At 57.0% G+C, this 21,013-nt stretch overlaps 1 protein-coding gene across 5 annotated transcripts in view; it reads left to right on the top strand.

Moving 5' to 3' along the window:
• Window positions 1-20,207, top strand: part of TFEB (transcription factor EB) — a 49,539-nt gene extending 29,332 nt beyond the window's left edge. For 3 of the 5 annotated variants that reach the window (XM_060308139.1, XM_060308140.2, XM_060308142.2), the window contains exons 2-9: window positions 12,215-12,434; window positions 12,515-12,769; window positions 13,268-13,345; window positions 14,875-14,995; window positions 15,086-15,142; window positions 15,650-15,725; window positions 16,336-16,483; window positions 17,480-20,207. In XM_060308139.1, the coding sequence (XP_060164122.1) occupies window positions 12,231-12,434; window positions 12,515-12,769; window positions 13,268-13,345; window positions 14,875-14,995; window positions 15,086-15,142; window positions 15,650-15,725; window positions 16,336-16,483; window positions 17,480-17,968 (1,428 nt within the window). In that variant the 5' untranslated portion in view covers window positions 12,215-12,230 and the 3' untranslated portion in view covers window positions 17,969-20,207. Of the gene's footprint in view, window positions 1-12,214; window positions 12,435-12,514; window positions 12,770-13,267; window positions 13,346-14,681; window positions 14,996-15,085; window positions 15,143-15,649; window positions 15,726-16,335; window positions 16,484-17,479 lie in introns of those variants that run through there. The other 2 variants (XR_009565872.2, XM_060308141.1) reach the window with 2 other exon arrangements.
• Window positions 20,208-21,013: the final 806 nt, after the last annotated feature.

Below are 21,013 nucleotides of genomic sequence, written 5' to 3'. Positions count from 1 at the left end.
CTGTTTTACAGATGGGGAAACTGAGGCTCTGAGAGGTTGAGTACCTGTCCCAGGTCACACAGCTGGAAAGTGGCAAAACCAGACTTGAACTCTGGTCTGTCAGGTCCAGAGCACATGAGCATTCCACTAAACCCAGCCATCTTCCGGGGAGCGGACTCAGAAGGCTGAGATGCAGCCGGGGGGGTGGGTGAGGGGTGGGACCGCAGCTGCAGGGAACATCCAGCCCCACCTGCCTAGCCCCGGGCCCCTCCGCTGATGGGCTTACGACTCCCTACCTGCCTCCTCAGGCCCTTTCTGGACTGACTCCCCGCCTGGGCACCCAGCCTGCTGCCGTGCCCCTGTGCACTCACCTGTGTCTGCGGAGGTTGTGTACGCAGACCAGGCTCCCCAGCTCCACTGCCTACCAACGTGCAACCTTGGGCAAGTTGTCAGCCTCTCTGCCCCAGTTGTCCCCTTGTGAAGTGGGGGATATACTACTACTTCCCCAGTAGTATGTGCTCGGAGGATTACATCAGTAACATGTATCAACTCAGAACCGCGCCTGGTGCATAGGAATCGCTCAGTGCCAGTAGTAACAAACGCCTGCTGGTTTGTTCCCGGAGACCATAGGCCACCTTCTGTGAATGTAACGCAGTTGTCAGGGCTCCTAGGTGTTTTTCTTCCTTCTTTCTCCCCTGCAGTCTTCCAAAGCCTTCTTTTATTAGGCAAAGCCTGGATACTTCAGTTTTAAAGAGGTTGTTTTTGAAGTCCTCAGAGGCAGATTAAATTCTTAAAAAGGAAGCCAAGCAGTAGGAGTTCATTGCAGTGGACAAGCAGAGATTGGAGAGGCCTTCGCAGCAGGGAGGAAGCAGAGGAAGCCCCCAAGGGCGGGGGTTAGGAGCCAGGCGCCCGGCCTGGGGCAGCTCAGGTTTGGAAGCCAGAAGCCTCTCCGTGTGCCGGCTGCCCGCTCCTCGCTGCCCCTGGGCTGCATCCTCCTCTTCTGAGGAGATGGACGATCGAAGACTGGGTCTCCAGTGCTGCCACAGTTCTGGAGAGGGAGCTCCTGAGTGTTGGAAAGCAGCGCCCGGCTCTCCCTGTCACGGGCCTGTAGGCTGGCTCCCCGGCCACCCGGCCCCAGACCCATCCATGCTGCCCAAACCCTGCACCTTCCTGGACAGAGCAGGAAGGGGGCCACCACGGCCCTTCCAGCCTCCTCACGTGATCAACCAGGGGTCCAACTGGGAGAGGGGGCAGGACGTGTCTGAGGTCACACAGCTGGGTCGTGATATAGCCAGACGCGGTTTTTCGATCCCACTCTGCCCTTTCGGAACAGACTCATTCCAGAGGGTCCGAACTCCCGGGCCCCAGATCCATGATGGTACACGGTGACCAATCAGGCGGAGCCTTGGGACTCATCTTCCCTGGTGGGGGTATCGGTGACCTTATGGGTGGACCTAGCATCCACCGAAACTTAGCTGAGCTTCCCTCAGCAGGGGGATGGGATCAGGTGGGCTGGGGTGGGCGGGGGAGGTCACATGGGGCCTGAAGCCCTCGGAGACCCGTCTGGAAATCCTCCCCTTGCTCTCCAGGCCCCTTTCCTGTCTGGGGTGCCATCTGTGGCTGTACTCCCCACCCTGCCCCTCCCTCTGCACGTCCAGCTCTGCTGCCGTCCAGTGCCAGATCTCTGGTCCATGTAATCGCATTTCTGTCCAGCCAGTTTGATATAATTTCCCCCTGAGGCCCTCGTGTGGCCACGTTACCGCCTCAGTGAGGTCCAGATATGTGGGCTCCTGAGCCCTGGGCCTGGATTGTCTTGGCTGTTCGGCAAGAGGAGAGCCTGCAGGTGGGCGGGGCCTGGCCTGTGTTCTGGGCATCCAGGAGGGCCGAGGGGTGTGCAGGCCTCTCTGGGACCCTCTGGAGGGTTCACTGAGGGCAACGCAGGGTGAGGGGGTGAGGCAGGGCTGGGAGTTTACGGGAACAATAATCCATCTATCTACGGGGATCTTCCCTGTGGACCCCTGGTTACCTCATGGGACTGGAGCTGGTGGTGGTCGCACACCTGAGGGAGACCTGGGCTGGCCTGGAACACTTCACTATGCTCTTGCAGTGTGGCCTTGCACAGGGCCCTTAACCTTTCTGAGTCTTGGTTTTCTCATCTGCAGAGGTTCTGTTTGTCCCGTGAAGTGTCTGTGGGGAACTGGTGAGATCTGATAGAGGTCATGTGCTGAGTGCAGTGCCTGGTCCATCGTGGGGCCTTGGAGTGTCTGCTGAATGCGTGAACAGGTGGTAATTGAGCACGTGACGGGGGTTGGATGAGCAGCCTCCCAGGGCCCTGAGCCTTGTTCTGGGAAGTCTGCCGGCTAGGATCGGGTGGAGGTTCTAAAGAAGAAAGCTGATTTCTCTGGAGCTTCCTTGTAGCTGGGGAGACTGGAGGTGATTAGGAAACAACTGGAGAACAAAGCAGTGTGGCCACAGGCAGGCTGTTCAAGGGGATGGGGTGTCCAGGACTGGGGGTGCAGGGGAGAAGGGGAAGAAGGGGGTTTCAGCCCCCTTGCCCTACTCTAACCCAGGAGACAGGTGGCTGCCCACTGAGCGGCAGGGTGAGGGATTCTGCAACGTGTGTATCTGTGTGTGAGAGACAGAAACAGACAGACAGCAGAGGGTCTGCATGGGTGGCTGGGCTGAGTCTCTGCGTATCCCAGGGTGGACATCTCCCAGGACCTTTCTGGTTTCTCCCTCCGTGCTTCCCTCAGCCACATGTCCCCCTGGCCCCCGATCCTTCAAAGCCCAGTGGCAGCCCTCCGGGGATAGGCCTCATGCCAGGGTCCAGCTGATCCCTATGGGACAAGACAGGCACCTCTCTGATCTGGGATTGCCTTTGAAGCTACCCGCCTTGCCGCACAATTGCCTTGCCTCGCCCCAGGCCAGCCAGGAGGTGCCGGCTCCCACCCTTTCCTGTGGGATGTGAGCTGGGTCCTCAGGCTGATGGGCCTGAGCTCTGGGCCCTGGAGGCCACTCAGCAGGCCGGGAGCTCCTGTGGCTGCCCTTCGTCTCCCCTCTCCTTCCTCTCCCTCCTCCCCACCTCCTGCCTGTGTTCAGGCTTGTCTGAAACAAGCCCCTGCCTGTACTCCCCCCACCCCCGGGGCCTTCTGCAGCGTCCTGTGGTGCACACTTACCCGGGGCAAGTGTGAATTCCAGTTGCTTTTTTTCAATGTTGGAAGCATCCGGAGAGCCCACTGTTGCCTTTCATGACCCCTAAGGAACCACGGATCAGCTAAGATAATAAGGACCCACATGACTAAGTGTCTGCAGCGCTGAGCCCTGTGCTAAGCGTTCTCTTTAGAACTTAGAGAGGTGGGTCTCACTGTTCCCCACCTGCCTCTCCCATAGCACCGCAGTGAATTATGTATAATATACAAGCTTTATACAGTGAATTATGTATAATATACAAGCTTTAGAAAAGAAAATCTTTTAAAACCCAAGGCTTTTCGAGAGGAAACAAAGAGGGTGCCTGGTATTGGGAAAAGCTGGCCAAGGCCTTTCTGCTTCTGGCCAGTCTGTAAGGAGAGACAGAAGCTGGTGATCACTAGGCAGTGCTGTCCCCCCACCTGGGGCCTTGTTATGGGGTGTGTGTGCATGTGTGTGTGTGTCAATGGATGGGGGAATGGATGGGACCCTTTTCTCAAAAGAAATTTAAGAATAGAAAGAGGAGACTCACCCAGGGATGCCCCCGGTGGGCATGGATGAAACGAGAGTAACCAGTGACCGAATGGTATCACCCTTCTGCCCGTGATTTCACCCTTGCAGAGGTGAAATCACCCAGCATCCCAACTTAGATCACAGCAGCTCTCTGGGAGAGGTTCCCCCACTGGTAAGCCCCACTTGAGTGTTGGAAAGGCTGAGGCTAGGCTCAGACACTGAGTCAGGCCCAAGTCTGGGATTCATCCCCAAGCCTTCTGATGCCAAGTTCCCATAGCGTCTTGTGGGAAGGCATGCTGGCTCCTGGGGATCTCATGACACCTCCCTACCCTTAGCTCTCTTTGGGTTTGGCCCGACTGATGCCCGCCAGGCCCTGCAGGGACCCGTGACTGCCTTGGTAATTTGGAACGGCCCTGTCCTAAGGCGAGGGCGTTGCGTGGACATTCTCGTTCCGTTTCCTAGTTCATCAGGCCTTCCTTTGCCACATCCTCGGCCAGAGGGGGCTCAGAGCAGATAAAACAAACCCCAGACCTGGAATCTTCCCCTCTCTTCCCTTCCCAAGGCTGGAAGGTCACCCAGGAGGTCTCGGGGTCCTTCGCCCTGCTTCCGGGGGCCTCGGCACCTGTTCAGGAGGCCTTCCTTTAGTGGTTGGTTTGATTTCCCCTCGGCCGCGACTGGGCAGCTCCCACACAACTGGTAGTTTGTAACAGACTGGGTCAGAAGGAAACTTCTTCCTACCACAGAGGTGCAGAATGTGATAAATGGCTTAACCAAGCATCCCGGCCTCTGAGCTTCCACACTTTGTTGTTTCAGCCGCCAGACATATGTTTTTTTCTGGGAATACAGGAAATTATCTCTGCCCTTTGAGGGAGGGCAGAATTTTTTCTGCTTGTGTTTGGGGATTCCAGACCATTCCCTCATCCTGGGCACCCTCTGGCCCCCTGAGCTGGAATGAAAGAGATCAGCTGCTGAAACACTTTGATTGGTGGGGGGCGGGGGGAGAGGCGCATCTTCAGTGGAAATCCCTAAAATAAAATGTGGCTACCTTGTCCCAAGTGCAGGACCAAGGCCCAACTCTTAAGTCCCAGGACTAGGGTGGTGGAGCCAGACTGCCAGCATCCAGCCTCGCCACTTATTAACTCTGTGACCTTTGGCAAGTGACAACCTCTTTGTGCCTGTTTCCTCATCTGTGTGTGTGAGGGGGACAGTACTGGTACTCATGTCATGAAGTGATTGTGATAATTAAATAAGGTGCTTTGAACCATACCTGGCGCATAGTAAGTACTCCGTAAGCATTAGTATAAAATATTTTTCCTCATTAGAAAGATATACAGGGACTTCCCTGGTGGTCCAGTGGTCAAGAATCTGCCTTCCAATGCAGGGGACGTGGGTTTGATCCCTGGTCGGGGAACTAAGATCCCACATGCCTCGGGGAAACTAAGCCTGCGTGCTCTACAGCCCGCACGCCACAGCTAGAGAGAAGCCCACACGCCGCAACTAAGACCCGACACAGCCAAACAAATAAATTAATTAATTAAAAAAAAGAAAGATATACATTTTCATTATAGAAAGAGAAGAATATTCCACAGGTAAAAAGAAAAAAAATCGGGCTTCCCTGGTGGCGCAGTGGTTGAGAGTCCGCCTGCCGATGCAGGGGACACGGATTCGTGCCTCGGTCCGGGAAGATCCCACATGCCGCGGAGCGGCTGCGCCCGTGAGCCATGGCCGCTGAGCCTGCGCGTCCGGAGCCTGTGCTCCGCAACGGGAGAGGCCACAACAGTGAGAGGCCCGCATACTGCAAAAACAAAAAAAAAACAAAAAAGAAAAAAAATCACTCATGATTACATCATCCAAAGAAGTCAGCAATATTTTAGTATATTTCCTCCCAAGAGGTTTTTCTACACGTATTTGTACATGATGATCAGATTTTATATACAATTTTGCATCCTACTTTTTGTAACTTGCCATATCCCTGTGTTACTTATTGTAAATACAACATTTGATGAGGAGGAACACAACATAATGTTTTTTGTTTTTTGACTGCGTGGCTTGCAGGATCTTAGTTCCCCAGCCAGGAATTGAACCTGGGCCCTCAGCAATGGGAGCGCAGAGTCCTAACCACCGGATGGTCAGGGAATTCCTGAACACAACATAATTTAACCGTCCTATTGCTGGCCATTGAGATTATTTTTTATTTTTCGCTATATAGTGTGATGGGCATCTTTATGCATAAAAGCCTTTTCTGCATTTGAGATTTCTTCCTCAGGCTAGTGGATATTTTTTCAGGCTTTGATACATATTGCCAAACTGCTCTTCCAAAGAGGATGTCCCAAGCTACATTCCAGCAGTTGCATTGAAGCTGCCTGGTACCAAAGGCATTTTAAAGTCGTAGCCACACTTGGGTGGGGGAGGGGAGAGGGTAATTCATTCAACTTTTACATTCTTTAAGGTCTGCCCTCATTCTTACGTAAAATTTTAGTGAAAGTAGGACACACCTACAGGAAAGTGTACGAACTATTGAGTGAGCATCTGGATGTATTTTCATAAACTGGACACTCCCGTGTCACCAACCCCGGCATCATATTACAGAACATTCCTAGTCCCCACACCCACCCCAGGCTGTCCTGTGCCACCTCCCTGTCACTCCCCCTGCAAGAGTAACCAGGATCCTAACTTCTAACACGCAAGATTCGTTTCCCCCGTTTTTGAACCGTCTGTACATCGATCGTGCTGTGTGCGTGTTTGCCTTCTTTTGTTTGCTGTTATGTCTGCAGGAGTCATCTGAGTTGTGTGTAGCAGTAGTTGGTTCACTTCCATCACTGAGCAGCGTTCCAGGGCATGGAGGTACCACAACTTCTTTATCCATCTTCCTGCTGATGGACGTTTGGGTGGTGTCCAGTTTTGGCCACTATGTGTAGCGCTGCTGTGAACTTTCCGGTCTGTGTCCTCTGGTGCCCACACGGATGCTTTTCTGCTGGGCAGATACTTAGGAAGGGAGTTGCTGGCTCATGGCGGCGGCTATGTATTTTCTGCTTCCTGCTCGTATTTTTTTTTTTTTTTTTTTTTTTTGTGGTATGCGGGCCTCTCACTGTTGTGGCCTCTCCCGTTGCGGAGCACAGGCTCCGGACGCGCAGGCTCAGCGGCCATGGCTCACGGGCCCAGCCGCTCCGTGGCATGTGGGATCTTCCCGGACCGGGGCACGAACCCGTATCCCCTGCATCGGCAGGCGGACTCTCAACCACTGCGCCACCAGGGAAGCCCTCTGCTCGTATTTTTAAAGAATCATCTGGAAGGCAGAAAAATCCCCAGGGCAGTTCAGGCCCCACAATTAATTGAAGGGAGGTGCCTCGGCTCAGGGCTTTTTGGGGGGCCCTCCATGAAAATCATGTCCCCTCCGAAGGCTTGTGTCAGGGCTGTAGTGGAAACTGAGTTAGGCCCTGGGTCCTGGCCCTCCAGCTCCAGCTGGCATGTGGCTTCTGACGCTGGCCTGTGCCTCCAGAGGCCACTCGGTATCCTCACCGGGGGTCCTCAGGGGCCTCACAACCATCGCGCTGAGCAGGGCAGGGCTCGGGCCAGACTCCAGGTGGAGCTGGGGGGACCCAACTTCGGACATGATTGGAAGCAGGTTGGGCCCCTCACAAACCCCTAGAAGCTGCCCTACTTCCTCTTCCCTTGTTTTAAAAGAATCACACAAGTAACGCATCTTCACATCCTAGGAGCTAAGTCTTCGAAAGTGGAATGAGAAACTATACAAACCGCTCTTTCCCCCTCCCCACTCTACTGCCTCTCCCCAGAGGTAGCACAGTGAACAGTTTGGGTGTTGGGGGTGCCCGGATGAGTGGATAAAACGTGGGGCTGTGAACCAGGCTGCCTGGTTCAAACTGCCCTCCTGCCACTTATCAGCTGTGTAACTTAGGGCCAGTGACTTCACCTCTCTGTGCCTCAGTTTCTCCCTGAAAATTGAAGGCAATAATAGTAGTCACTGCCTGGGGTTGTGAGGAACAGATGAGGTAATAGTTGAAAAGCACCTAGCCCAGCCCTGACCCATGGCACGGATTCAGAGCATCTCGATTCTTCTAGTCTTTTCTACACTTTTACTCATTTCCTGCCTAAGTGGGCTCCGGCTGTACATTTTATTCTGCAGTTTGATTTGTCCACTCAGTGCTGTATCTCTGAGATCTTCTTTCCTATATCTGAGACCTTTCTGTTCTGGGACCCTCTTTCTCCTTGCGTCTCCTCATGGAGTCCACTGATTTCTCCCCATCTTTCCCCTCCCTCTGTCCACATCTTCCCTTGGAAAAGGTTCTGACCAGCCTGTTCATACTAAGGCGTAAATGACTGACGAGGGAGGCTGGTGTGAAACCACTTCAGGCCCCTGACCAGAGGAGGGCACAGCTTCGGAGGGGAGCTGGGAGCCGCCCGTTATCAACGCCTAAGGGCTGTTCTGTTAGGTGCGTTCTGCACACTCACTGCGTCTCCTTGAATCCTCACAACGACCCCAAGAGGCAGGTGCCATTACTGGCTCCATTTTACTGGGGAGGAAACCAAGGCACAGAGAGGTTAAGCGGCTTTCCCAGAGTCACCCAGCCAGTATGGGCAGAGCAGGCACTTCGGCCACCTCTGTCTACTGTGAAGTCCATTTTGGTCACAACTAAACTAGAACCCCGACACAGCTTAGGGAAGGTAGAGGCAGGTGGGAGGTTCTGGGGGCGCCTCAGCAGAGGCGACCTGTGGACTCTGAGGGTGCAGATGGGGGCAGCTCTCATGGCCTCAGCTGCAACTTAAGCCCCTGCTATGTTTTCCATGCTACTGGGCAGGGGCAGGAATTCTCTGGAGCATCAGACCCCCTGGTCCCCTCAGGAGGAGGGGACAGGGGCGAAAGTTCTTCAGGGAAACACCCTAGCCCCAGGGTCTGCATCGTAGTGGGCACTCGAGTTCCCGGTGTTACCGAGTACATGCACGGTGGACCCTTTCCAGGCCTGGTGGGTCTGACGTCAGACAGTGGGGAGGGTCTGGGGCATTTTAGATCTCCCGTGTTCCTCCTCTCAGCCCTTCCTGACCAGACTGGGCACCGGGGGAGGCTGCGAGTGGCCCTTAGGCTTTGAGTGAGCAGGTGTGCTTGGGGGTTGGGGGGGTGTTAGCACCCCCAGGGTCTCTCTTGGACCACCCCATCGCCCTTGGATCCCCTCACCCCTCAACTCCCGCCCTTAACCCCACACGCATCCCACCTGGCCACGCTTAGAGCAACCCAGGCTGGGAGCCAGGGCAGGGGGCTGGGACTCTGCGGGTAGCAGCAGCTCTGCGAGGGGGGTGAAAACTTTGACAACAGGATTGGGGGTGGGAGAGTCCCCTTCTGTCAGAGGACCGGGGACAGGCTAAGGCTTCTGACACTCTTTGATACACAGACAGCTGAGGTTCATAATTCAATATCCTCCCCCAGGAGGCTCTCACAGACCCCGGCTGGGTGGTGGGGCAGGGATTCCTGCGTCCATTTTACAAGTGAGCAAACTGAGGCTGGCGCAGGCAGTGAGAGGCTGAGCAGGCTGAGCCCATGTTCTCACCCAGCACAGGATGGGCGCCCAGCCCTTTGTGAGAGAAACAAGGGGCTCGTTCTCCCTCAGTCCTCCCCGTGCCGGCTGGCACTGCCAGGCTCGGTGTCTGCACCCTCACCCCACCCCTGCCCCCATGGGCCAACTGAAGTTAGATTGTTCCTGAGGGGGAGGGGCTCGCTGCATTTGTGAGCGGGCAGGGGGTGCAGCTGCGAGGGGAGTGAGCTGGGCTGGGGTCAGAGCCTGTGAGGTCTGCAGGGCTGCAGTGCAGGCAAAGACAGGCTACCCCTCTGTAGGAGCACAGGACAGAGATGGAGTCTGCAGATGTGTCCCTGCTACAGGACAGAGGAGGGGGGGAAAGGGTGTGTCTGCTCCTTTCTCCTTGGGAACTGTCCATAGGGAGCTGGGCGGAGAGACCCCTGGGGCTGAGGCAGCCTCGTCACAAATTCCTGGCCTACAGGGACAGAGAAGGGAGGAAGGGAGGTAAGGTTAGGGCCGCTGAGTACTCAGCCCTCCAGCTGGGTAGCGCTGCTCCACTTTGCAGGGTGACTAGGAGCAGCCCTGGCTCGAGGGTCAGGTGGCTTGGGCGGCCCTGGGTCAACCAGATGTGCAGCCTGGGACAAACGCCTTCCCAGCTCTAAATGGAGACATGATGGTCTGAAGACCCTTCACCCTCACCCACCATGAGCCGGGGAGCCAGAATGTGGGATTGGGTCCCAGCACTGTCCCCGCTGCCCGAGACCTAACCTCCCTGTGCTTCTGTTTCTCCTTATCTGTAGAAGGAGAATAATAACCAAAGCTACCAGATGGGGCTGTTTGAGGTTAAAGTGCTTGGAACAGTGCCCAGCACACAGTAAATGCTCAGATAGATGCAAATTACTATTATTTCCATGATCCGGTGATTTTCACTGAATATATGCCAGTACCTTCCGCTAATGCTGACTTAGTCTGATGTCTGGCATTAGACAGAACATGTCAGCCTGTGCTGCTTTCCTTTGCCACCCCCAGAGGTCTGGTCTCATCCTTAGGACCTTGGGCACAGCTCTGGCGTCTGGTCTACGCTGTGGCTGACCCTCCAGTCTTGTGCTGATCCATCGCTCACCCGCTTAGCCTACCAAGTGCTGCACACTGTTGAAGACACATTATTTTCATTTAACGCTCTCACCAATCGTCTGAAACTCTTTACAGGTCAGGTAACTGAGGCTCAGAGAAGTTAAGTGACTTGCCCAAGGTCACACAGCAAAGAAGTGGCAGAACTGAGATTCAAGCCCTGTTTGTAGCACTTGCTCAACTACAAAGTTGTACTGCCTCTTGCAATATCGCTGAGAGGGGACCCTGCAGCCCCTGTCAGGACCTTATGGCATCTGGGCACCCCCAGGGCCCCTGCACCTCTCAGAGAGCCTCAGCCCATCCCAGCTGGGAAGGACCTTAGAAATCACCCAGTCCAACGTTTTCATCTTGTGGATGGGGAGATGGAGGCTCAGAGAGGGGGAGGGATGTGCCCAGGGTCACTCAGTGAGCTAGGGACAGAGTGCGACCAGCTCCAACACTCATTCTGTCCTGTCCTGCCCCCTTCCCAAACAGGCCTTAGTCCCCTGTCCTCCTGAGACCCTTCAAAGATCAGGGCTGATGTGCTGGGTGGTGGAAAGCTCTCCCTGGGCCCTGGGAGGACCAGGTGCCCTGAGTGGCCCTCCCTGCGCAGGGTTGCAGTGGCCTGAGGACTTGCCTTTCTCATTTACTGGCCTGTAGATGCCAGGAGCTCAGGGACTGCAGCTGGCTCGCTGCTGTATGGCCAATGCTGCTTCATAAATAGTAACCATTCCCTGCACACGTTCATAGAAGCCTGAGGCGCAGCAGTGAGCAAGACAGACAAAATGCCTGCCCTCAGGGGAGTTTGCATTCCTATTGACAAAGAGATAGAGAATGAATTGAAATAACTAAGCAAAAATGTGTAATATTTAAGATGGTGGTAAGTGACGTGGAGAAACAAAACAGGGAAGGAGCATAAATTGGGGGGCGGGCTGGTGGGGGGTTTGCAGTTTTAAATAGGGTAGTCATGGAAGGTCTCTGTAAGGAGGTGACCCACTTGAGTGGTGGAGGTGAAGGAATGAGCCATGGTGGTGTCTGGGGGATGGGCACCTCAGGCGGAGGGAAGCGCAGGTGCAAAGGCCCTGAGGTAGGAAACATGCCTGGTATGTCTGAGGGATTGGGTGTGGCTGGAGCAGATGGAACAAGGAGGAGAGTAAGAGATAATGGGGTCACAGGGATCATGAGGTGGGGACAGATCATAGAGGGCTTTTTATGGTGAGGACTTTGGTTTTTACACTGAGTGAAGCAGGAGCCATGGAGAGTTCTGAGCCGAAGGAGGGAGAGGATCTAACTTAGTTTTAACAGCACCCCTCTAATTACTGAGTTGCGAGTAGAATGTCATGGGGCAGGAGGGAGCAGGAGGGAGTGTGACGTTAGGCGGCGCCTTCAGGAAGCCAGGTAAGGCAGAGCAGAGGCTGGGCTCACGCTGGTGGCAGCGAGGCAGTGGCAGAGGAGGATGTATTTGAGGTCAGCTCTGGAGGCTCACCAGGTGGCATGAGAGAGAGAAAGGAGTCAAGGTTGACTTCAAGTCTGGGAGGCTGACCTGGAGGGTGTCTCCATCTCTGGCCCAAGAACCAGCAGACTTGGGTTTAAGTCTCTGTCACCCACTTGCTTGGTGACCTTGGGCACATCCCTCCCCCTCTCCTGTAAAATGTGGTTGCCCTTGTCCCGGCCCCTTCCCCGAGACCCCGTGCACTTGGTTATGTTTTTTGTTTGTTTGTTTGTTTTGGGCTGCACGGCGTGGCTTGGGGGATCTTAATTCCCTGACCAGGGATGGAACCCGGGCCCCCTGCAGCGGAAGCACAGAGTCCTAGCCACCGGACCACCAGGGAAGTCCCAAGACCCCATGCACGTTGAAGGGGACCGTGCCTCACAGCACTGCCCCCTCCCGTCCGCAGGGAGCCAGCGGCCACCATGGCGTCACGCATCGGCCTCCGCATGCAGCTCATGCGCGAGCAGGCGCAGCAGGAGGAGCAGCGGGAGCGCATGCAGCAGCAGGCCGTCGTGCATTACATGCAGCAGCAGCAGCAGCAGCAGCTGGGGGCGCCGCCCACCCCCGCCATCAACACCCCCGTCCACTTCCAGTCTCCGCCACCCGTGCCTGGGGAGGTGCTGAAGGTAAGGCCTGCTCCGCCCTGTCCCTTCGCCCCGGTCCTTGGAGCCCCCGCCCTGAGCCCTTTACCTCCTCCTCGCTCCAGGTGCAGTCCTACCTGGAGAACCCCACCTCCTACCACCTGCAGCAGTCCCGGGACCAGAAGGTGCGGGAGTACCTGTCTGAGACCTACGGGAACAAGTTTGCTGCCCACATCAGCCCTGCTCAGGGCTCCCCAAAGCCCCTGCCAGCCGCCTCCCCGGGCGTGCGGGCCGGACACGTGCTGTCGTCCTCAGCCGGCAACAGTGCTCCCAACAGCCCCATGGCCATGCTGCACATCGGCTCCAACCCTGAGCGGGAGGTGAGTGAGGAGCTGGCCGGTGCCTGCCACCAGCAGAGCTGGGGCCACGTGCTGTGCTCCTGGGACTCCTAGTCTAATGGCAGAGGCAAGATACTGCCCTCAGGGAGCCCAGGTCTGAGGGGAGACGCGGCCCCGCCCTCAGGGAGCCCCAGTCTCCCAGGAGAAACACCCCTACTTTGGAAACCTCTGCTGGGGAGAAACAGGAGACTCATGCAGGAATGCCCAGCACACGTGCAAAGCCATGTCCTGACAGCAGGTATATAAAGCCATCTGCCTGGCCAGCTTGGCTCCTTGGGAAGAGCCCTGGCCTAGGCCTTGGGGCCTGGGGGACCTGGACAGCTCATCCTCTCTCTGGGTCTGTTTCCTTCCCCCCAGGTGAGCAGATGGGGTGAGGTGGGCACCAAGGTCCCTTCAGGTCAGTGGCTGTCCCAGTGCCCCCTTTCCCCTGCCTTTCTCCGAGCAGGCACCCCACAATATGGACTATTTTTTCCCTTTCAGTTTGATGTCATCGACAACATTATGTGTCTGGATGATGTCCTGGGCTTCATCAATCCCGAAACTCAGATTCCCAATACGGTATTGCTGGCCAGGGCGGGGTGGGTGTGTCAGAGGGAGGGGCAGTGGCCCTACAGCGGCTGTGAGCCTGGAGAGAACTAGAATATCTCCTACAGAGATGAGAGTCACCTCCATCAAATCATGTGACGAGGGCCCAGGGTCCTGCAGAGCTGTGAATCCAGAGAGTGCGCCTTAGCCTGCGTGCGTGGTGGGGCTTGGGGGGAGAGGTGGCTGGGGAGGGCTTCCTGGGTCGGAGGAGGGGCAGGAGGCACTGGTACTGAGGGGAGCAGTGTGGCCCCAGGAAGGCCTGGAGCTGATGAGTTTCTCTGAGATATGGGGCACCCTCTTCTACCAAGCCCAGGACCCAGAAAGCACAGGCCTGTGTCCCTCACTCCGAGGGGCAAGTGGTTTCAGGCTGGTTCGGTTCCCTCCCTCTGGCAGCCTCCTGGCAGCGTTAATGCTCTCTGGGCTTCCTGGGCAGAGGTGACAGGGCAGGTGGGAAGGGGTCAGGCTTGGAATCAAGAGGCCTCGATTCTGGCTTTGGCTGTGACTCTGGGAAGTCCCTTAAGTGTTCTGAGCCCCTGGGGATGATGCCTTCTACCCACGGGCTGGTGGGAAAATTAGATAAGGCAAGAAATTGGGGGCTAGCTCTGCACAAGGGGGACAGGTACTTACACTGAGCAGGTGGAATTGCAGGCGTCCCCTTCCCTTTTTTTTGGAGATCCCTGAACCTTAGCTGCTCACTCCTGCCCCCTTGGGCCCCAGCCCATTGCTGCTGAGGGAAGTCAAGGAGTCAGTCCTCAATCCCCGCTGCCTGGTGACAGTGCCCAGGGGCTCATCAGGAGTTGGCAGGGGCCAGTGGGTCGGAAGCCTGCTGCCAGCAGGGGCATCGGGGGCTGGGAGGCCAGGGAGGAGGGCACAGCGTCTGGCCCCTTTAGTGGGGGCCAAGGTACCCTGCAGGGTTCTGGGCCTGTGATTTGCTCTGCGTGAATGTGTGGCAGGAACTGGGAAGATCTTTCCAGAGCTCAAACCTGTCCCTGTGGGGCCTGTTTAAACCCCCAATGGCTGCTCATCACCAAGTCCCAGGGTCTCTGCAGGTGGAACCTGCCCTCCGGCGTCCGGCAGGATCTCCCCCCACTCCCCCACCACCACTGCGCTCCTTTGGCTTGAGGTGCTTGTGACCTCATGCTGTGTCCAGGCTGCTTCCCTGCTCAGCCATCCCCCAGCCCATAGTGCCCTTCCTCACCACGCCCTCTGGAAACCTTCCAGATACTCCAGAATAGATTAGGTGCCCCTCCCCTTGACTTCCAAAGGCCCTGGGGGAAATCCTCTCACCCACTATCTCCTCTCTCTCCAGCTGCTTCCCAGCGCTGGCTGGTTGCTCCTTGAGGGCAGGGGCTGCCTCTTATTCAGCTCTGGACTCTGCCCTGGGTGACCCCAGCACAGCCTCCCCCAGTGTCCCGGGGAATCGTGGGACGATGGGCCCTGGGGAGAGCCCCCCGAAGACAGGGGGCTGCTCATCGGGTACCCTTCCCCACCTCACCCTGCAGCTGCCCCTGTCCAGCAGTCACCTAAATGTGTACAGTGGAGACCCCCAGGTCACCACCTCCCTGGTGGGCGTCACCAGCAGCTCCTGCCCAGCCGACCTGACCCAGAAGCGAGAGCTTACAGGTACCAGCCCGCTGCTTCCCTGCGCCCCAGCTCCCGAGTCCTGCCGCTGCCCTTCCCCTCCCAGCTCCTCTCTCCTCTCCTGTTCTCCAGATGCTGAGAGCCGGGCCCTGGCCAAGGAGCGACAGAAGAAAGACAATCACAACCTCAGTGAGTTTCCCCAGCCCCTCTTCCTCCCCTCACCTGGGCTGGCTCAAAAGCCACTCTCTGACCTGCACAGCTTCTAGGAAGGATTCCCTACCCAAGGCTTTAAAATCCTGGCTTTGGTGTGACTGGGTTCAGCACAGCCCTCTTCCCGTTAGCCCTTTCTAGGAAGGGGTGGGAGAGGCGCTCCAGGGAGGGGATATTCATGAAATTCCCAGCACTTCAGAGGGAATGAGTTTATCAGATTGTTTTCTTTAGGACGTGGAATCTGGGAAGGAGTTCTGGGCAGTGGAGAGAGAGAGAGTCTTCCCCAGGCAGCTTCGCCCGCTACAGCCTGACCCCCTTAGCTGTGTCCGACCTGCCCCCGACCCCCTCACCCCCGTAGAAATCCCATTTGGTTGGTCACCCATTCCTTCCCAGAAGGACTAAGGCATCCCTGCTTGGGCTGGACCCTTCGTCCCAGGTGGGGTCCTCATCCCCCTAATGGCCCCTCCTGGAATTTGTTACTTTTAGTTGAAAGGAGACGGAGGTTCAACATCAACGACCGCATCAAGGAGCTGGGAATGCTGATCCCCAAGGCCAACGACTTGTGAGTGGCTTTCCTGGAGGAAGGGAAGGGAGGGCAGCAGCTCACAGGTATTACCTGCTGGTCGCCAGGGGGAAGGGATGGGAAGAGAATCCCTTGGTTGCTGCCTCAAAGAGCTTATCATCTATTTGGGAAAGAAGATTCCTCCCTCCCCCAAATAAGGAAGGCTCAAGACTAGAGGAGCAGACGTCCCAGAAGTGAGGGTGGGGTCAGGGGTACTTCCTGAAGGAGGAGTCATGCTGGGAAAGTTTGGCAAGGCCACAGGACTGGTGCAGAGGTGGTCCAGGGACAGGAGTAGTGAGAGTCAAGGGTGACTGTGGGTGTGGGTTTTGGTGGCAGGAATGGGAGGCCTGGGGAAGGAGGCTGCTCCAAATTGCTTGGTTCCTGGGATTAGTGACGTGGGTGGTAGCACCACAGTTACCTGGGAAGGCCGTTCTGTGCAGATGGAGATCAGCCTCCTTCATAAGTAGGGGTTGGCTGGATCTGGGATTTGGGGCAAAGTTGGGAGAGGCGACATGAGCTCCGAACAGGGTTTTACTTCCACCCACTAAACTCCTGGCAAATACTTGCCCCCTCCCCTGAGCATGCACCTCTGATTCTACCTGGCCTACAGGGATGTGCGCTGGAACAAGGGCACCATCCTCAAGGCCTCTGTTGATTACATCCGGAGGATGCAGAAGGACCTGCAGAAGTCCCGGGAGCTGGAGAACCACTCTCGGCGCCTGGAGATGACCAACAAGCAGCTCTGGCTCCGCATCCAGGTCTGGCCCCTGAACTTGGACTTCTTGGGTAGCTCTGACTCCTGACCCCTGGCCTGAGTCCTGACCCCAGGGGCAGTGCTTATACTTCTGAAGTTGGAGACATGGGGATGATGCCCATGAGGAGGGAGGACGTATCAGTCAGGATGTTATAGCTTGGTAACAAACAATCCCCAGCAGCTTTAAGCAACAGATGTCAGTTGGAGGGCCTGTTCCGTGAGACCCTCATTCTGGGACCCAAGCTGACGGACAGGCACATCTAGAGCTGGCTCTTAAAGCCATGTGTCGCCCTTAGGGTGACACTTGTCCCTTCTGCTCACATTTCCTCCATCAGTGCAAGCACATGCCTATACCTAACGTCAAGGGGGCAGGAAAGGGCAAACCTACCCCTGTGGGAGGCAGAGAGCTGGGACTTTATGGTGGGTAATGCTAAGAATCACCACAGGGGACAAGAGAAAGAACAAAGGCTTGGGAGAGTCCATCCTACCACCTAGAGCTGCCAATCCTGGCTCTGTGTTGAAGGCCTCTGTTCTCTTTGGACCTGAGGCTGGTCACCTATACAAAGGGCAGCTGGACTACAGCTTAAAATTCTTCTATTTCTTATGATAGATAATACAATTCACATTACAGTCCAGCACACACGGCCATACTCAAAGTGAAAAACCAAAGTTTCATGAAAGAACCCTCATCCTTAATAGATGAAGTGCATTCTGATAGTTTCTCGTCTAGTCTAATCTAGGCAAGTCTGTTTCAATTAAAAAAATAGAAAGCTGGTCTAAGGCTCACTGTAGTGGTTTCCCAACCCACTCATGAGTTGCGACTTGTAGTTTGAAAAAACGCTGGTCTAGACTCTAGAGCTACCCTGTGCTTCCTCCCAGCTGAGACATTTTGTGGTCTTGGGTGCCACAAAGGGAGGGGCAAGGGCTGCAGTGGAGGTGGGGGGCGGGCAACGGGTGCCCACGGGTGTGCGCCTCCAGCCTCTGTCTGCCGCACCTGCAGGAGCTGGAGATGCAGGCTCGAGTGCACGGCCTCCCCACCACCTCACCCTCGGGCATGAACATGGCTGAGCTGGCCCAGCAGGTGGTGAAGCAGGAGCTACCCAGCGAGGAGGGTCCGGGGGAGGCCCTGCTGCTGGGGGCCGAGGTCCCCGACCCTGAGCCACTGCCGGCTCTGCCCCCCCAGGCCCAGCTGCCCCCGCCAGCCCAGCCAGCCCAGCCACCGTCCCCATTCCACCACCTGGACTTCAGCCACAGCCTGAGCTTTGGGGGCGGGGGCAACGAAGGGCCCCCGGGCTACCCCGAACCTCTGGGGCCAGAGCATGGCTCCCCGTTCCCCAACCTGTCCAAGAAGGATCTGGACCTCATGCTCCTGGACGACTCACTGCTGCCGCTGGCCTCCGACCCCCTCTTCTCCACCATGTCCCCCGCGGCCTCCAAAGCCAGCAGCCGCAGGAGCAGCTTCAGCATGGAGGAGGGCGACGTGCTGTGACCGGGGCCACGGGGGTGGGCCTGGGGGGGGGAGAGCCAGGGCCACCTCCCTCCCACCCTCCAGCCTGTACTTGTGTGTGAAGTAGCCCCTGCCCTGCCTCACTCCGCCCTGTCGGCCCCCTGTTTGGGCTTAGTGCCCTTGGCAGTCCGTGGGGTTGGAAGCCCCCCACCCAGGGGCAGCCCTCTTGATGGGGCTGGGCAGAGATAGGCCTTCAGCCCGGCTCCCGGAGGTGAAATCATGAGGGTGAGGGAGGATACAGGGTGTGCTGGAGGTAAGACGAGCTCTTACCTTCTGAGCCTGGTCCCCCCACCGATGAAGGAGGACTCGTTGGAACCAGGGGTCCAGACGTTCCTTCTTGGAGGCAGTGACTGGTCCAGGGGGTGCCCAGGCCTGCCTTTCTGGACTCTGATGGCAACAAGCCCGTCCTCCAGCCTGGCACTCCCCGCACCCCCCTTTGGTGCTAACAGCTCTCCACCAAGTGGTGTGAGGGCGGGGGTGGCCAGAAGAGGAGGCGCTGGGTTCAAGTTAGAGTGGGGTCACTGCTGGAAGAGCAGCTCCCCTCCAGTCTCCCCACTTGTGCCTTCAGTAAACACTGTGCTTTGTACCTGTTTGTCCTGTCTCTTTGGAGGGGGGTCTGGGGACAACAGAGATGGGAGGATTCAACCCAGTGGGCTCCTTTCTGGATTCAGAGTTCAGATGCCCCCATGGGGATCAGGGAAGGGGGATACAGGCAGGAGGGACTGAGTCCATCACCTAGTTTCCCCCAACTCCCCAGCCCTGCCCCATGGGAAGCTGGAGATCTAGCCTTAGGTGGCTCGGGAGCTGCCGGGGGGCCTTGTCCCTCCTCGCGGCCACAAGGTGGCGCCACAGCCCTGCTGGTCTCACGCCTCCAGCTGTGGCCTGAGACCGCTGACCCGGGTGATGTGGGAGACCCCGTTGCTTGTAAACCAAGTCTGCTGCTCCTCACTGCTGCTCTTGGGCGCTGTGGGTCCAGGCTACTCCTGGCCGGGGACGGGGGGCATGTTTCTCCTGTTTCTCCTGTTCCCACCCCCAGTTCCTTCCCCTCCATAGGTGGGCTGCCTGATCTGTGCAGACAAGGCCCTCTGCCCTCTGCCTTAGTGTCTCTAGCAGGACAGGCTCCCTAGGAAGTGAGGGGCTACATCCTTCTATGGGTTTGAGGAAAGAGGGACCATGTAAACCAGTTTGGGAGGAGGTGGGAGCCCAGGACGCTGGGTGGTGCCCAGGGCGTGGGTTCTGCTCTGGAACCATCAGGCAGCCAGGCCCCCACTAACCCTTTTCTCTCTCTGGGCTAACGCTCCCTCACTGCTCAATAGTTCCTGGGGCCTCTGCGCCAAGGTCCTGGGACTTCATGACCTCACCCAGGAAGGGGATCCTGGGACTTCATGATCTCACCCAGGAAGGGGATCCTGGGACTTCATGACCTCACCCAGGAAGGGGATCCTGGGACTTCATGACCTCACCCAGGAAGCGGAAACGGGCTTGGGGCAGAGAGGGGTGAAGGGGGAGCTTTTTGAGCCCTGGATTCCTGGGAGGGAGGGAGGACAGGGTCTCTGGGGGCTTTCCCTGGTTCTCCCACGACTTCCCACAGTCTCTTCAGGCAAAGGCCAAAGTGGCTTCCCCCTCATGGGGCCCTATGAGGCCAAAGGGGCCTAATTTAAAAAAAAGAAAAAGAAAAATCCCAGGATGAAAATGGCTAAGTGGGCAATTTCCTCCTTGCAGAATGGGAGATTGAATCAACGATGGGACAATTAATGTGTGCGGGAGAGAAGGAAAGGGGGCCGGGTGTGTGGGTGCTGATGGCGGCTGGGCTGGGGATTAATCTCAAGGTCAGATGGAGCCGTGGATGACCTTGTGAGTTGGAGCCAGCCCAGGTGCTGGTACCTCCTTCCAGTTCCAGGCGCCACCCTACTGCCCGGACCTGCCCACAGCCTGGGAACCTCCCTTTCAGCCCCTCCTGGGGCAGGTCCTGGACTCTGGCTGGGAGATACCTGATGGGGGAGGCATGGGGGTGTGGAAATCTGAAGGCCATCCTTCAGGCCATTGAGGGCTCTCTCCTACCCCCATCTGTTCTCCCCCTTCACCCTAGGGACTGACTCAGTGGAGTGGAGAGAGCTGCCCTCCTGCTTCCTCAAGCAGCCCCTCAAGACCATGGTATCCCCCCTCCACCTGCCTGCAGGCTTGCTGCCCCGAGGTTCCTTCAGCCTGGCCACCACCTGCAGCTTGGGAAGAAGGGTCGGGGGGGGGGGGGCGGTTCTGCCCACAGGAGGGTGCCACAGAGCCAGGAGCGGGCAGCTGCCGTCTCCCCTGGCAGGGGTGGGTGGGGCCGATGTCTCAGCTTAATTGTGCTTTTCAAGCTGTGTGCCTGCGGGCCCTGCAGGTTTGGTTCAAGCAGGCCCAGAGGCTACCTCCAGAATTTCAGCCAGCCACCAGAAAGTGTTCGTGCATCTGAGACTGGTCTGCATGACCCTTAGCCTGTGGCTGGAATGGCGTCGGCCACCAGCTTCTAACCGGTGGTTATGAACATCTCTGATTAAGTAAGAAGAGGATGCAGTCTTCATCCACACCCTTTACTTGGTAGACAACACCTTTCCAGACGTCGGGTCCACGACGGGGAAACTGTTTGTAAAAAGGTGGAGTGGGTGAGGGATTGGTGTGAAGGCAGAGACGCACCTGTGAAACCCCCTCGTTTCACTGAGGAAAACCCCACGGCCTTGAGAACAAGCCAAAGTGTGAAAAGGTCATGGGGTCTGGGAAGGGGTCCAAGCCAGGTTGGGGGGAGGACAAGCAGCTGCAGCTCCTTTGGGTCCCCTGTGGAGCCCCAAAGCCAAGCAGGTATACTGGGTGTGAGGGTCCTGCCATCCCCAGCTCCACCCCCTGTATCTGCCTGTCCTTCCCCCACCAGCTGCTGGCTTCTCACCTCTTGTACTGGGAGGAAGTCGGGATCCGAGGCCCATGAAGGAAAATAGACACACTCACCGGAGTGCACACACAGGAAGGTGGCTTTCTACCCCTGACGTCTGTGGA

This window comes from Globicephala melas, chromosome 11, assembly GCF_963455315.2.
Source record: "Globicephala melas chromosome 11, mGloMel1.2, whole genome shotgun sequence".
Taxonomy (NCBI): domain Eukaryota; kingdom Metazoa; phylum Chordata; class Mammalia; order Artiodactyla; family Delphinidae; genus Globicephala; species Globicephala melas.
This window is presented reverse-complemented; position numbering and strand designations above follow the sequence as displayed.